At 33.9% G+C, this 15025-nt stretch overlaps 6 protein-coding genes across 6 annotated transcripts; 2 read left to right on the top strand and 4 right to left on the bottom strand.

The window, feature by feature from the left end:
* Positions 1–969: 969 nt before the first annotated feature.
* Positions 970–3261, bottom strand: Chro.70201 (threonyl-tRNA synthetase). Its single annotated transcript, XM_661630.1, has 1 exon — positions 970–3261. The coding sequence occupies one exon, from the start codon at positions 3259–3261 to the stop codon at positions 970–972; it is 2292 nt and encodes a 763-aa protein (XP_666722.1).
* Positions 3262–4209: 948 nt separating this feature from the next.
* Chro.70200 (histone H2B variant 1) lies at positions 4210–4605 on the top strand. The annotated part of the gene is made up of 1 exon (XM_661631.1): positions 4210–4605. One exon carries the CDS (start codon positions 4210–4212, stop codon positions 4603–4605), a length of 396 nt encoding a protein of 131 aa, XP_666723.1.
* A 1787-nt stretch (positions 4606–6392) lies between these two features.
* On the top strand, positions 6393–7421 carry Chro.70199 (meiotic recombination protein DMC1-like protein). The annotated part of the gene is made up of 1 exon (XM_661632.1): positions 6393–7421. The coding sequence occupies one exon, from the start codon at positions 6393–6395 to the stop codon at positions 7419–7421; it is 1029 nt and encodes a 342-aa protein (XP_666724.1).
* A 111-nt stretch (positions 7422–7532) lies between these two features.
* Chro.70198 (ras family GTPase) lies at positions 7533–7895 on the bottom strand. Its single annotated transcript, XM_661633.1, has 1 exon — positions 7533–7895. The coding sequence occupies one exon, from the start codon at positions 7893–7895 to the stop codon at positions 7533–7535; it is 363 nt and encodes a 120-aa protein (XP_666725.1).
* Positions 7896–8713: 818 nt separating this feature from the next.
* Positions 8714–11986, bottom strand: Chro.70197 (hypothetical protein). The annotated part of the gene is made up of 1 exon (XM_661634.1): positions 8714–11986. One exon carries the CDS (start codon positions 11984–11986, stop codon positions 8714–8716), a length of 3273 nt encoding a protein of 1090 aa, XP_666726.1.
* A 1270-nt stretch (positions 11987–13256) lies between these two features.
* Chro.70196 (hypothetical protein) lies at positions 13257–13673 on the bottom strand. The annotated part of the gene is made up of 1 exon (XM_661635.1): positions 13257–13673. The coding sequence occupies one exon, from the start codon at positions 13671–13673 to the stop codon at positions 13257–13259; it is 417 nt and encodes a 138-aa protein (XP_666727.1).
* Positions 13674–15025: the final 1352 nt, after the last annotated feature.

Consider the following 15025-nt stretch of genomic DNA (forward strand, 5'->3'; position numbering starts at 1 on the left):
GTTTTACTTCCAACATTTTGCCACGTTGGATTTGCTTCAGAATATCTCTTAATACAGTTTTCTTTCATTGGATAGACGGATTCTTTCACGACTTCAGAAGTAGCTAAATACGCCGTTCTTAATTGACTACCTAAAAACTTTTTGGAGGAAAAAATAAGTCAATAATAGTTCAAAGTATTGGGGAATGAATGTTTATCATTTTTTTCGGAAAAAATTAAAAGGAAAAATTAAAGGTTGTATTAATGGTATTCTTTTTATCAAAATGGGAATTTCATGATCCAAAACTTACTCCAATTCCATCGAGAAATTTTTCAAATACAAGTACACAACCACCTTTATCTTGCTTCTTTGATGGCATGGTTATACAAAATTTAATAACGAATAAATCAACAACGAAAGAATAAACTTTACAATGAAATTAGGTTTTTTAAATTAGGCTTAAAACAAGTTTCCTCTAAGTAGAAATTTCTTTTACAAAGATTGAAATATACTTGAATACCAGATTCTTCTTAAAAAAAATTGTTTCTCTATTTCTTCACTAATTGTATTAAATCTCTTTGGTTTATCAAATAATACATTTTGGACAAATAGACATGACGCATTGCTACGTAGCTTGCAAGTATGTGGACAAAAATTGCATGCATACAATATTAATAGTTGTTAATAATTGCACAATGCGTTTGTGTGACTGATGGAGACAATTTGGAATTTAATGTGGGGAAAATGAGTAATAACAAGTAACTTGAGAATAAAAAATAAAGGATGGGTATATATAAACGAGGGAAGGTAGATTAAAGTTAAAGTGACAATAAAGAATAAGTCAGGATGTTGAAAAATAGGAACGGAAATACACAACTGAATGCAGGAATATGTAGAAGCGAATAGGATGACTCTAAAAGAGATTTTAAGTTAATAATTCCAAAATTTTGGTATTATGGAACTTGTTTAAAAAAAAAGTGAAGAATTTGTTCATTGGTTAGAAGAATTTGAGTCGATACTTGAAGGGAAGCCCATAGAAGAGAACTTGAGAATAAGTTGATCCAAAGTAAGTAATTCTTGGGGAATAGTGGTATCTCTGCAGCGGAGAGTGACTTTTTTGTCTCTTGCTTCGTTTTCGCCAATAACAAGCATGTAGTTCCATTGCAAAAGTTGTGATTCTCTAATTTTTTTGTTAATGGTGGCAGCACTGTAATCTCCAGAAACGTCAAAACCTCTTCTGGAAAGCTCTCTTTCAACAGATTTAGCATATTCAACAGTTTTTTCTGAGATAGAGAGAACAATGGCTTGCCTTGGAGAAAGCCAAAAGGGTAATTTTCCTCCTGTATGTTCAAGAATTACAGCCGACATTCTTTCTACACTACCGAGAATTGCTCTGTGAATAATTACTGGCCTTTTGTATCCTTGTTTAAGACTATTGTCTGGGTTTTGATCAGCATTTTGGTGAGAGGGAGGTTGCTCTTGATTTGTGGACTCTTCAGAAATATTTTCGTCAGTTCTATATTGGAGATTAAATCTAATTGGGAGCTGGAAGTCAAGTTGGATTGTTCCGCATTGATGTTGCCTTTTCAAGGCATCCCAAAGCATAATATCAATTTTTGGGCCATAAAATGCTCCATCTCCAGGGTTTAATTTCCAGTCTCTACCAGTCTTGTCCAATGCAGATTTTAATGCATTTTCTGCCTCTTTCCACTGTTCTTCTGTTCCCAAATGTTCTTTTGGCATTGTACTTAGAAAGAGGTCGAATGTGAATCCCAATTGGCCATATATGAAGAATAAAAAGTCAAGAGCTTTAAATACTTCTTCTTGGATCTGTTCAGGAGTACAGAAGATATGCGCATCATCTTGTTGGAATCTTCTAACTCTAGTTAAGCCATTTAAAGCACCAGAAAATTCATTTCTGTGAAGCACACCAAAATCAGCTAATCTAATTGGGAGTTGTCTATATGATGGATTCATATGTTTGAACATAACACAGTGTCCTGGACAGTTCATTGGTTTTAGACCCCATTCCTTTTCTTCTACATCAAAAATAAACATATTTTCTTTGTAAGCAAAGTAATGCCCTGAAGTCTTCCACAAATCGCAACTAAAAATGTTTGGGGTAATAACTTCAGTAAATTCACGAATTCTGTATTCGCTTCTAATAAAGTCCATTAACTTATTATACAGTCTTGCTCCTGCTGGAAGCCAGAAACATGATCCTGGCGATACATTTGAGTCGAAGAAGAATAGCTGTAAGTTTGATCCAAGTAATCTATGATCACGCTTTTTAGCCTCTTCCAACATGTTCAAGTACTCATCTAAGCGTTTCTTATCTGGGAAAGATACACCATAAACTCTTTGTAATGCATCATTTTCAGTATTTCCAAGCCAGTTACATCCAGAATTCTTTGTGACTTTAAAAGCCTTAACAATCCCTGTATGAGGAATATGGGGACCTGTACATAAATCTACGAATGAACCACATCTATATATTGTTGTTTGAGCACCATCTGGGATCTTTGACATGATCAATGAAACCTTAAATGGGTTATCTTTAAAAAGTTCCAATGCTTCTTCTTTATTGCATTGTAGCCTTTCAAATTGTTGCTTTTCAGAAATTATTGTTTTTGCACAATTTTCAATGTCAGAATATTCAGTATTACTAACACTGTGAGTTCCCATGTATGAGTCATAGTAAAACCCTGGATTAAGTGCAGGACCAATTGTAACTTGAGCTCCATATTCATTTTCTAAACATTGACCAAGAATATGTGATGAAGAGTGCCAGAAAACACCACTACCTTCAAGAGAATCAAATGTTAAAATCTCTAATTCACAATCCCCTTCTAATGGTCTAGTTGCATCCCAAAGTCTCCATCCATCACTTTGATCTTCATGCCCTTGACAACATGTTTCTTCTTCATCTTCTTCAATACCACGAACTTCATCATCCTCAATAAATAATGATTTGTTATATCTGATTTTTGCTACAATGCAGCTCTCCGCTAATTTCTTTGATATTTGTCTTGCAATTTCCATAGGGGATGTTTGGAACTTAACACCATCTCTTTGACCACCATTCTGAAGGGTAATTTTAATTGGTTCATTTTTTGAAGCCTTTTCCTGGAGTAATGCACATTGTTTTTCATAAAGCGTTTTGAATAGTGAGAGACGTCTATTTATGAATTCTGGCTTCTTTTCTACTTTGAATTCTCCACCAATTTTTCCAACACTGGAAAGTGTTTTTTCCGTACCTTTTTGAATTCTCTTTGGATCCATAGTGGAAAATTATTATTAAGATCTCTAAGTTTATTCTAAAACTTTTAATATAATTACTATATATTTACAATGCTAAATGTTTATATATTTATTAAAAATGAATTTAATAGTTTCCTATTACGCTTTTATTGACAAGATTTTCTTGATCAAGGAAAACAAAATTTACCGCACAATCTTTAACTCTGAATTTTATATAAATATAATTCAAAGAGTTATTAAGATATTAACATTAATAAATTCATTCTACTTGGAGTAAATAAGTAACTTTTTCTTTTCAAAGTTTCTTGATGTAGGTTAATTCATTTTTTAGTTTCGACATTCGTTAAATTTATTTCAAGAATATTTTTAACAAATGTAAGTAATGGTAGAATACTACTAGTTATTTTTAGTTTGGAAAAACTAGAATTATTAGCTCGAAAAAAAAAAAAAAAATCATAAACGATCAAATTTTGAACCACTAAATATTTCATTTCAATTTTTAATTTAATTCCAGAAAAAGAAAAATTAAATTCGTATTATCAAGAAGCCCCTCTTAATGTATTAATTTGTTGCCTATTTTGGTATTGCCTGCGTGCATGCAAATATGCGGGAAAGTTTTGACAAACTGTAATATTCGGGCTTTAAGTGGATTTAATTGAACTAACATGAAATTTAAATGTTAAAAATTAATTTGGAAGACGAAACAATGAAGCTTCAGCACAAATGTATCTACAGATATAGAAACTAATGTTAAAATGTGATTGTAACAAAATAAAATAAATCAAATGATCATCCTCGATTTTTTTTTTGCATGAATAGCAATAAAATAGACAAAACACATAAAAACGAGTAAATTAGCAATTTCATGTGGGTATTATAATATATTGGTCAGTTTGCCCGCGCTTTCCACTTGAAAAAAAAGGAAAATTTAGATATTCAGAATTCTGAAATTTGAATAATAAAATCGCCATGTCAGGAAAAAGTGGTAAATCAATTAAGGGACCAGCCCAGAAGCAGCAAGCAGCAAAGAAGACTGCAGGAAAGTCTCCAGCAGACGGTGGCAAGAGAAAGAGACGTAAGAGAACAGAATCCTTTGCTCTTTACATCTACAAGGTTTTGAAGCAGGTTCATCCAGAGACTGGTATTAGTAAGAAGAGCATGAGTATCATGAACTCTTTTATAAATGATGTTTTTGATCGTCTCTCAGCTGAAGCTGTCAAGTTGGTTCAGTATAACAAGAAAAGGACTTTATCAAGCAGAGAAGTTCAGACTTCAGTTAGATTAATGCTTCCAGGTGAGCTCTCAAAGCATGCAGTCTCTGAAGGAACTAAAGCTGTTACTAAATACACCTCTGCATCTGCTTAAATGTGAGGAGTTTAATTATGAATTAGTTAAGAGCTTGAGATTAATAATTAATTACAAGAGCGAACAGGGTGTAACTATGGTTTTGAAAAGGTAATATGTTTATATATATAATCCTATTGAAACAAGAAATTTGGACTGAGCCTATTAAATCCTAAAAGTATTTTGATTTGACAATTTACGAAAGGGATAGCATTTGTGTGAAAATTACCACCTAACCAATTACAAATTTGTTCCCCATACAAGATATGATGGAAATTGTAGATATTATCTATGTTTATAGAGGTTGAGTTGAAGATTTCACATTAATTAAAATATTAGGCAAGCTAGTTACAATGATTTTTCCAATTATGTTTAGCTGGAGATTCCTATTATGTTATTTAACTAGAGATGCACTGCTTATTAGTTCAGATTTTCCGCTTTTGTTCGTAAATTAGTTATTAACTTTGCATTTTCTTCATTATTTATTTCCTATATTATTTCTGTTTCAATTTTTTATAAATACCTACAGCAAATGCGCTTACGTCGGGCACTCAAAGAATTTATACTTGCATGCAAGAATATAAGGATTTACTTAAAAAATGGATAGGAAATTAAGTAAAAACAAAGGATTGAACAAAATAACGAATTAAATATGTATATATATCATCTAAAATAATACTAAATGGCTCATTGGCTAGTTTTTTTTTGCTTTGAGTCCCAAGATGCTTCTAAGTTCTATTGATTATAGGAAAAAAAGATTGAACAAAAATGGGTGAGGCGGGAAATGTTTGAAGTTAGAATTTAATTAAAATGATATTTGTATTTTCTTTTTTTTTTCTGTTTTGTATAAAACTTACCTTCATTTTGTTAAGAAGAGTTTTCAAATCGTCTAATTCTTTTTGTAATTGTGATTTGAGTGATGACTTTGTATTTAATACAAACCTGCATTAGGTTTATTAAATATTTTCAAAGTAAAATTGATTCATTATAGTGTTTTGGTAGTTTACTTACATTCTAGAAACTTCTCTATAGACTTTTTCGTCATCTCTGATACTATCGATCTAAAGAAATTTTTTTTAGAATAAAGGTGTTTTTTTAAAGAGTAATCGGGTTAAGCGGTTCTCAAGTGTGAAAGTAGTCGATTATACTTACAGATTGAATTGCAGCTTCCTTTGACTTAATAGCAAATGTCGTCTTAACAATTCTATTTTGAAGCATAAGTTGGTGTTGTTCCATTTTAGCAATATGTACACAAATTACAGAAGTAATTCTAACAGCGGGTTTTTTTTTGGAAATGTATAAAAATCAAGCGGACGTTATTGCTTTGAGGGCAAAAAGCATATTTGGGACTTAAAAAGATAATGCGTTAATCATAGGGAGGGGGGCAAAATGGTCAGCGCGCGCAAGTTATACAATTATTTTGAACGATTACATGCAATTTTATTTTTTTAAATATAGAGGAATTTAAGAAATTCGTTCAGCCTCGTTTTTTCTTAAGGAAATATAAAAGCAAGATATGTTTAACTTGAAATATATAATAAAAGACAATATTGCAATTTGAAGTTTGTTTTGATAATTTGCTTTTAATTTCAATTTATAAATAACAAAAAACCTTTACCCATCCAATTATTTAATAATTGTTTTGCCGGCATCAAAGGAATTTCTGCATGCAAATTTAACAATAATTCGATGATTATTTTTAAGTGGATGGCAGCGCATGCAATAAATGACCAGTCAATAAATTAAACAAATAAATCCGAAAAAAAAGAAAATAAGGGGGAAGAAGAGTCCAATTAAATTAAAAAAAAATGAGTACCTTTTGCCAATCAAAATCAGTAGCTAAACAAGTTTCTGCTAAAGGAGTTGAAGAAGAAGCATTTGTAGAAATTGATAAATTACAATCAGCAGGAATTAATGTTGCAGATATTAATAAGTTGAAAACTGCAGGTTTATGCACAGTTTTAAGCATTATTCAAGCAACCAAAAAGGAATTATGTAATATTAAAGGTCTTTCTGAGGCAAAAGTTGAGAAGATTGTAGAAGCAGCACAAAAATTAGATCAGTCATCAAGTTTTCAGTCTGGAAGTGAGGTCATGAGTAGAAGACAAAATATCTTAAGAATCACAACAGGAAGTGAGCAGTTCGACAAAATGTTGATGGGTGGATTTGAAAGTATGTGTATTACAGAAATTTTTGGCGAAAATAGATGCGGGAAGACTCAGATCTGTCATACTTTATGTGTGGCAGCACAACTCCCTTTAGAAATGAATGGAGGTAATGGGAAAGTCTGTTTTATTGATACTGAAGGTACTTTCAGACCAGAGAGAATTGTAAAGATAGCAGAAAGATTTGGTGTTCAGGGAGACGTTGCTTTAGACAATATCATGTACGCAAGAGCATATACTCACGAACATTTGAATCAGTTAATTAGTGCAGCAGCAGGAAAAATGATTGAGGAAAAGTTCGCACTCTTAATTGTGGATTCTATTATTGCATTGTTTAGAACTGAATTCTCAGGAAGAGGAGAGTTAGCAGAGAGACAACAAATTTTGAATAAAACATTAAGTAAGCTGAATAAATTGGCTGATCAATTCAATATTGCGATAGTTATGACAAATCATGTTATGGCAGACCCTGCAGGAGGTATGAGTTTCATGCCGAATGTAGCAAAACCTGTTGGCGGACACGTAATTGGTCATGCTTCACATGTAAGGCTTAGTTTAAGAAAAGGTAAGGGCGAGCAAAGAGTATGTAAAGTTTATGGCTCTCCACATCTGCCAGAATCTGAGTGCGTAATTCAGCTTTCTGATGGAGGAATTATTGATCCAATTGATTAAGTGGAGTTTAAAGATTCAAATAATAGGAGAATTTATATGGTCAAGTAGAGAAAAAGATTAGTACTCTCCTTTTCTGTCAACTTCTCAGCTATTTTTGACTTTATAAATGATTTAACAAGAACAGCCCCCAAATCCGATTTCGTGGTGTTGTTGGTTATTATTATTGAGAGTTAATGGCTCTGGAATGTAAACTTGATCTTCAGAAGTTTCTCTATAAAGTGCTCTTCGACCAATTTCTTCGAACGCAGCATCTACGTTCGTTGCATTTTTTGCAGAAGTTTCAAAGTATTCAATGTTTTTAGATTTACACCATGCTGAAGCTTTTTGGGAACTAACTTTTCTAGATTTCTGATCAAGATCCAACTTATTTCCTAGAACAACAAAAGGAAAAGAGTTTGGGTCTTTTGGAGTTGCTTGAATCAAAAACTCTTCTCTCCAAGCATCTAATCCTTCAAAAGATTTTGGGTTTGTCATATCGTAAACCAACGCACAACAGTCAGCTCCTCTATAAAAAGCTACTCCCAAAGATTGAAATCTTTCTTGACCTGCAGTATCCCAAATCTAAAAGAATTAATTTAAATTAATCATTTAAGGTTCAGAGTTAATAAATCAATTAAAGATTATTACTCATAAGCTGAAGATCATCCACAAATGCAATTTGCATAGTTTCATTCAAATACAAAGAGTGTGCTTTTTCAATATCAATCATCCTCCTAACGATCGCAATAGACCTAATCCATTATTTTACCTTTCCTCCCCTCCTATCTCATTTGTTTTGAAAGCTCTGATGTTTTGATCTCAACCTACTTAATCTTTCTTAACTTACCTGCAAAGTTACAAGCTTATTATCAATTACGATGTCTTTAGTAAGAAAATCGGCCCCGATAGTGGCCTTATACTGAGTCGAAAATTTGCTGTTCACATACTGATTCATTAATGAAGTCTTCCCAACTCCACTATCCCCCAGAATAATTACCTTCAAAAGCACTCTCTTGCGATTTGATTTACTTTGGACCATTGACATCCTTCCCCAATCTAACAAACAACAACCTAAAGTCAAAAAGAAACAAAATTATCTTTAATGGTTTTGACTACTTTTCTAATTTTTTTTTTTAAGCCTTAGAAAATTAAATAATATTTGCTCAGGATTTTTTTTTTTGATTTTTCCCTACTCTACTAATTCCGACTCGACGTAGTTTCCCGCCCATTTTGTAATTTAAGGAACATGTGCATGCATTCATGCAAGCGATGCAAGTGGAAGCAAAAAAAAATTCACGAAGTACAATTTAGTTTTAAAGAGAATTTGAACGAATTGAGTGGGCAAAGAAATGGAGATTTCTTGTAAAGGCATCTTTGCTAACTGCTGAGAGGGTTCCATCGGTCCCTTTAAGAAGATCCTGAATAAGAGATTGATACTTGGCTTTCTTTTCATCAACCTGCTGGTTAATAAGCTGTTGTTGGATGTTCTGAAATTCATTGTTAAATAGAAGAATCATCCCTAGCAAAGACCTTGAAAAGGTCCAAGTACTGAGATCCCCTGTCGTAATTAAATTGAACATTAACTGCATGATTCTAATCAAAGCATTGGGTTGTTCAGTCATAAACCTATATACAGCTTTTCCTTCAGGGGTAGACCCTTGCCGAATTAGAGATGGGCTCCCTCCTCCAAGTTCATAATTCATATTATCGTTATTTCTAGAAACTCCCATTCCATTAGGAAGGACAATCTTTTCCTTCTCAAGAGTCGTGAAAATGAAACTTACAAAATGATCCAAAGTGGCACAGCAGGCAAGAAGAACCACATTGTCAACTGCACACAGACCAGATTCAATTGAGTAACAAATGGTTGCAAGATTTTGTGGTTCCAATGAAGTGATGAATGTGGACATGAAGCACCTGGTTGCAAGTTCTAAGAATTCATAATAAGACTTGAGGCTCTTAATATATGACTGTAAATCATGCTCAGGAATCACCAAACACATCCTACAGGCAAGTTGCAAAGCGTTTTCCAGTGATTGGTCTTGATAAACTTCAAAAACTCCAAAATTTGTATATCCTCCAGATAAAGCATGACAGAGCATAGCTAACGTTGTAGCTAAACCCTTATACTTTTCCTTATAGATATTCTGGAAGGATGAATCAGGTTTAGATAAGATTCTGGAGCCATAAGTGCAAATTAATGAAGAAACTTCTTTGAATAATAGAATTCCATTTGGAGAGGCTTTATCAAAGTTTATTCTTTGGGATTTGTTGTCCACAAACTCGGCCATGAACTTGAGCAAAGCATTCATTACATCAGAGTCCTCCCAGAGTTTGTCAGCTGCCCAAGTGAAGAGATGAATTCTACTCTGTCCAAGCTGTTTAGGTCGATTTACTAACCAATTAAAAAGTTGGTTGTAGCTTTCAGGGCCTACACAAGCCATACAAATGCCCCTTAAGTCTCTTGCCAAAGCCATTAATGGAACCCTGAACTGTCCAATATTATATCCACCCCCATTTGAAGAATTATTTCCGAGGATTATTTCATCCCAGATCAAAGTAAAAACTTTCTCTAAAGGTTTCATGAAATCTTCAAAAGTTGTTATAGGCTGAGTTCCAGGCTCTTCCTCCTTTGACTCTAAGAACAAGAGTTTTGATAGAGTGAAATAGTAAGAAGTCCTATGTCTACCATATCTTGGATTATTCAGGAAAGCAAACTCTGGAGAAGCATGGTTGCAGAGTATCTTCTTGACTTGTTCATTTTTGAGAAGAAGTCGTCCAGAAACTATGAGATGGGTAGTTCTGTCAGTATACTGGACGATCGAGATCCCAGCTACCAATTCGTGAAATAGAGAAAGAGTCTTTTGAACTACACTCTCCATATTACTCTTGGCTTGTAGATTCCTTCCAATCTTGCTAATAATGAGGCTCAAAACATCATCATCAGATTGGACGCCCAGAATTGATGCCAAGGTGGCGTCCTCAGTCTCAGGCTGAATAAATTGTTTTGCGTAATCTCCGAGACAAACCTTTCTAAACTGCTCCAAGAAATAGAGATAGGCCAATTCTAATGACTCAGGTGTCTCTGGAAGTTGGTCAGTTTGTTGGGAGAGACCAAAGACAAGTCTAGCAAGCTTTCCGTTCAAAACATGGTGTGATACCTGGTTCTTCTGATCTGGTCTGCTAGTTCCCGATGAGGATGAAGAGCCACTGGGGAGTAAAGGTCTTCTTAACTTAATGCTATGTCCTCCAATTAAAGCTCCGTGCATATACACACACCAGGTAATTTGAGAAATAAAGCAATCCTGAGAAATGCTGCCGTTTTTAGCTGAATCTGTAACCTGTTCAAAGAGCTGTACAATGAATTCTGCAGTTTCGTGGTATTGGCATCTACTCAATTGAGAAAGAACATCGAGCTGCTCAGTTCTTGCAACTTCGCTTTCCAGAGGGTCTTCTACATCCGAGCCTCTAGCAATTGCCTCAGCAAGCTTCATCCTACTTTGGATGAAGGTGACTGTTATATGATGGATATACTTTTCAAGATTCTGTGGAGCTCTATCCCCTTGGTAGAGTAAAGGGATAACCATATGACTCCAAAGACCAAGGAGATAATGCTTACTGTTTGGTAAGACGCTCCATTCCTCAAGAGACTTAATAGTAAAATTGTAAACCTGGTCTATCCAGAGTCCAAATGCTTCCGAAGACGAGAGTTCTGTGAGCTGGTTTGCAGTGTTAAGCTTCCCCAAAAGTCTGCAAAGTTCATGATAGCAGCTCTCGTGTTCAAGGCCCATCTTAGTTTGGATGATACCAGCTGTACCAGTCATTAGAGCTGCTAAAGAACGAGTTCTATCAGCTTGGGTAGGGAAGAAGGATCTTCTAACTGAGGAGTAAAGGATAAGACATTGGAGACAGATAGAGGCACAATCTGGCATGGAACTGTTCGGAGAGCAGCATTTTGCATAGATATCAAAGAATATTATGGGAATATATTCCTCCCTGAGAATTGTCCAGGAATGGGGAATCATAACTGTATTCTGCTCCTCAGATGTTTCATCAGGTACTGTTCCCATAAAGTCATAAGAAAGACAGCAAAGGGTTAATTGGAGTACCTGGCGAAGAAGTCTATACTCTTCATGCTGAGTAGAAACTGAAACGCTTCCCAAGTGGAACTGACGAAGAGTTTTAATTGCAATCTGGAATATTACTGGAAGGGAAGTATCTCTGAACAGTATTGCGGCCCTTCTATACTTTGCAAAGTATAAACCTGTGGAAGTTTGCATCTCTTGAGTCAAAGTCGTAAAGATTATTAAACCAATGATCCAATGAGAAGTGGAAGCACTTAGAAACTGCCCAACTTGATCGGTAATTGTTGGCCTGGGAGACAAGGAGTCTAGAAGCCCAAATTTCACCAACTGAGCCAAAAGACGAACATAGTGCCCAACCAAATAAGGAGCTGAACGTAACATATCAGGACCACACTTATAGAGGTAATTTAGTAGAAATGTTTTGGTTTCCTCTTTTTGATTATCTGGAATTTGAGCCCAACAAGACGTAAAGAGCTTAGAAAGACCTGTTGCAGCAAACATTAAGGCGTGGGGATTGCTGCTTTGGGCAAGCAAAGCTTGGAGCTGAGTCAGACATCCAAGATTACATGTCAAGGGAAGCAAAACCTCGTGAGCCTGTTTCTGCTGATTCACATCTCCCCTGCAATTTCAGTTAATAAAAATAAAAATTAAAGTTAAAAATCGCAAGAATTTACAAGATCTATTCCTAGTGAAAACCTAAGACCCCACCTTTAAAAACGTTTTTTTGCTTTCACTAGTTTGTAAACTTACCCATAGAAAGACTCACACAGCCCTTCCAGCTGCGAAAGTTGACTCGGATCTAAGGACATCACAAATCCTTCCGTTTGGAGAATTAATTATTAACTTAATCGTTTGCTTCCAATGTAGTCCTATTTCCCTCTATTTTTTTCAGCTTTTTCTGTGAGGGGTTATGGCGCCTACAATTCCTCACGTATGTCTAGTCAATTTATTAAGCAGTAATTAGAATGTTCAAATTAGAATTAATAAATTATTATATGGAACAGGAATAAGAAGAGCCGGAAGAATTGATGAACTGGAGAGTTTGATGATTTTTTCAGTCGTTATTTGAGGAATTTGTAGGACTAAAAAATTGCATTTGTAGAGTTTGTGAAACTTTCGTCAAGGTTAAATAAGTCATAGTTCGAGGGAATGGAAAAAGGAAGTAAAGAACAAAATTAGCGATTTATTTCCTTTCTTGTTTTGTGTGTGCATAAACAAATTTTTTACTTCTCTTCAAGTATTACTTGGGTTTTAAGAACATTAAGAAATCGAATGGTGGCATTTTGCATGCAAATAACACGATTGACAATTTCTTATTGAGCCTTACAAGAAGTAATTTATTATTAGAATTGACTGTTTTCTAAATTTAAATACATGAAGAAAAAAAAAAAAGCTCACGTAAATATTTATTGCTAAGAAATTGCATGGAACCATTTTCAATTAAAGCGTAACAGGTTGAGATGCTGCATGCAAAAAATAAACCAAAGCAATAAAGATCCATAAAATAAACTAATAAATTTAATATCTCTAGGAATAGTTGTAGTTGTTTTTGTACTTTCTCTGAGAGCTAAAAAAAAATAGTTTGAGAATGAGTTGGATGACGGAAACTTGTAAGAGGATAATCAGGAAGGTGGGGAATATTATGGCAAGCCGTGTCATAGACCAAAGTTCCTGATTTATTGTGATTATATTAAAACCTTCTTCATTTAATTCTACCCTCTCCTAATCTCCTCTCATTTAGATTTATTTTTTTTTGTGATACTTGAAATGTCTAGTACCAATTTTTAGAGACTGAATCCCAAAACATAGTATGTCTGCCAGGAGGAGGATGAGGAATAGGGGGAAGAAGACTAACAGGGCAAACGGGAGGTTGTACGCCTTGATAGGAGTTCCTGTAGACAGTCTCAAAATTTCGATCCTCCTTAGATGGATTGTAAATTTCAGAGGGGTTAACAATCTTTTTAGGAAGATCCCATTGCTGATAATTTTCTCTGTAGACTGAATTGATGTTGCCATAAGGAGAAGAAACAACTTCTGGAGGTGGTTGAGGTTTCTTGAATTTTGGAAGTTCCCATTGTTTAAAGTTACTTTGGTAACTTGTCATGAAGTCCCGATTTTCAGGAGATTCAGAAAATTGCTCTGGTGGTCTGACAATCTTTTTTGGTAAGTCCCACTTTCGATAGTCCATATGATAACTAGAATCAGAGTCAAAAGGGATAGATTTTGGCAACTCTTCTGGAACTGGCTTTGGGAAAGTTGGTAGTTCCCACTGCTTAAATTCTGTGTTATAGGAGCTCTCAGCCTGAAAAGAAATTGAATCATGTAATGGAGCTGGGCAAATATGTTTTCCGCATGTACATAATTCTTCAACTGATTTTCCTGGCTGACCGCTTGGAGACTTTGATCTACAATGTTCATCCGGGCATCTTCCAACTTTTCTTCCTCTTGATAAAAGATGCTCTGATTTCTGTAAATAAGTTTATTAAATAGTTAAAATTTATTTTTTAATTTAAAAATTGAGAGAATTTTCTCATTAGCCCATGATTCCTTTTTTTTTTATCTTATAGGGAAAGGCTAAAAAGAATATTCTCATAATCATCATCAGAAACGCCAAGTAAATAGAATGTATTGAAGAGAAAACACATGAATTTACACTTTTTTCTCTTCAATTTATTGTATTTATTATTTAGTTAGGTTTCCAATGGTATTTAAAAACTAACTTACCTCGCTTTCTATGAATGCTGACATTTCTGACTTTGTTAATTAAAACCCAGGCTGTTTGTTTCAAAGAATAATAAGAGATTAATGATTTAATTTACCAAAATTTTATGGATTTTTTTTCTTCTGTATACTATAACTTGCACCAATTTTTTAATATTAAATTACCTACTTGGGTGAATAATATCACACACTTTAATAATAGTTCAGTAAATAACAAATTGAAAAAACCAAAAAACTTAAAAAATTTTTCTTTTAAAAATCCTTTTATTTTATTTGTTAATACTGGAAATTTAAACTCTATTTGTACATTTAAGACTTCCTCTATTTTTTACACAAGCCTTTGTCTTAAAATGAGTTAAAAATATTATTAAAAAAATAGCCACCAAATATTATATTTTATAGAATCTCTTTATTTTATTGAAATTTTACTTATATATATCAAATTGTTGTTATATTTATTATTTTCTTCTAGGAAAGGTCCGGGACCAATTCTTATTCGAAAATGCTTCTCACTTTAAAAAAGAAAAACCATATTTCAAACTTATAAATTATGTTGAATTTATTCAATATTGTCAACTCATTCTCACTTAATTCCCTTAATACTTTTAATTTTATGTCAATCTCTACTTAATTTTTCATTTTCTCCAATTCCACAAAACTCCCATATTTTTTTATGAAATTCCTCAAGCTGACATTGCCGCTGCAGCATGCACTCTTTCTATGACATATTTGCAATGCCCGGTATATAAAAAATGTCCACATTGAAAAAAAGGAATACGTGTAAGAATATTTGCATGCAAATATGCTCGTAATTTGGTT

The sequence above is a fragment of the Cryptosporidium hominis genome, assembly GCF_000006425.1.
Source record: "Cryptosporidium hominis TU502 chromosome 7 CHRO017056, whole genome shotgun sequence".
Taxonomy (NCBI): domain Eukaryota; phylum Apicomplexa; class Conoidasida; order Eucoccidiorida; family Cryptosporidiidae; genus Cryptosporidium; species Cryptosporidium hominis.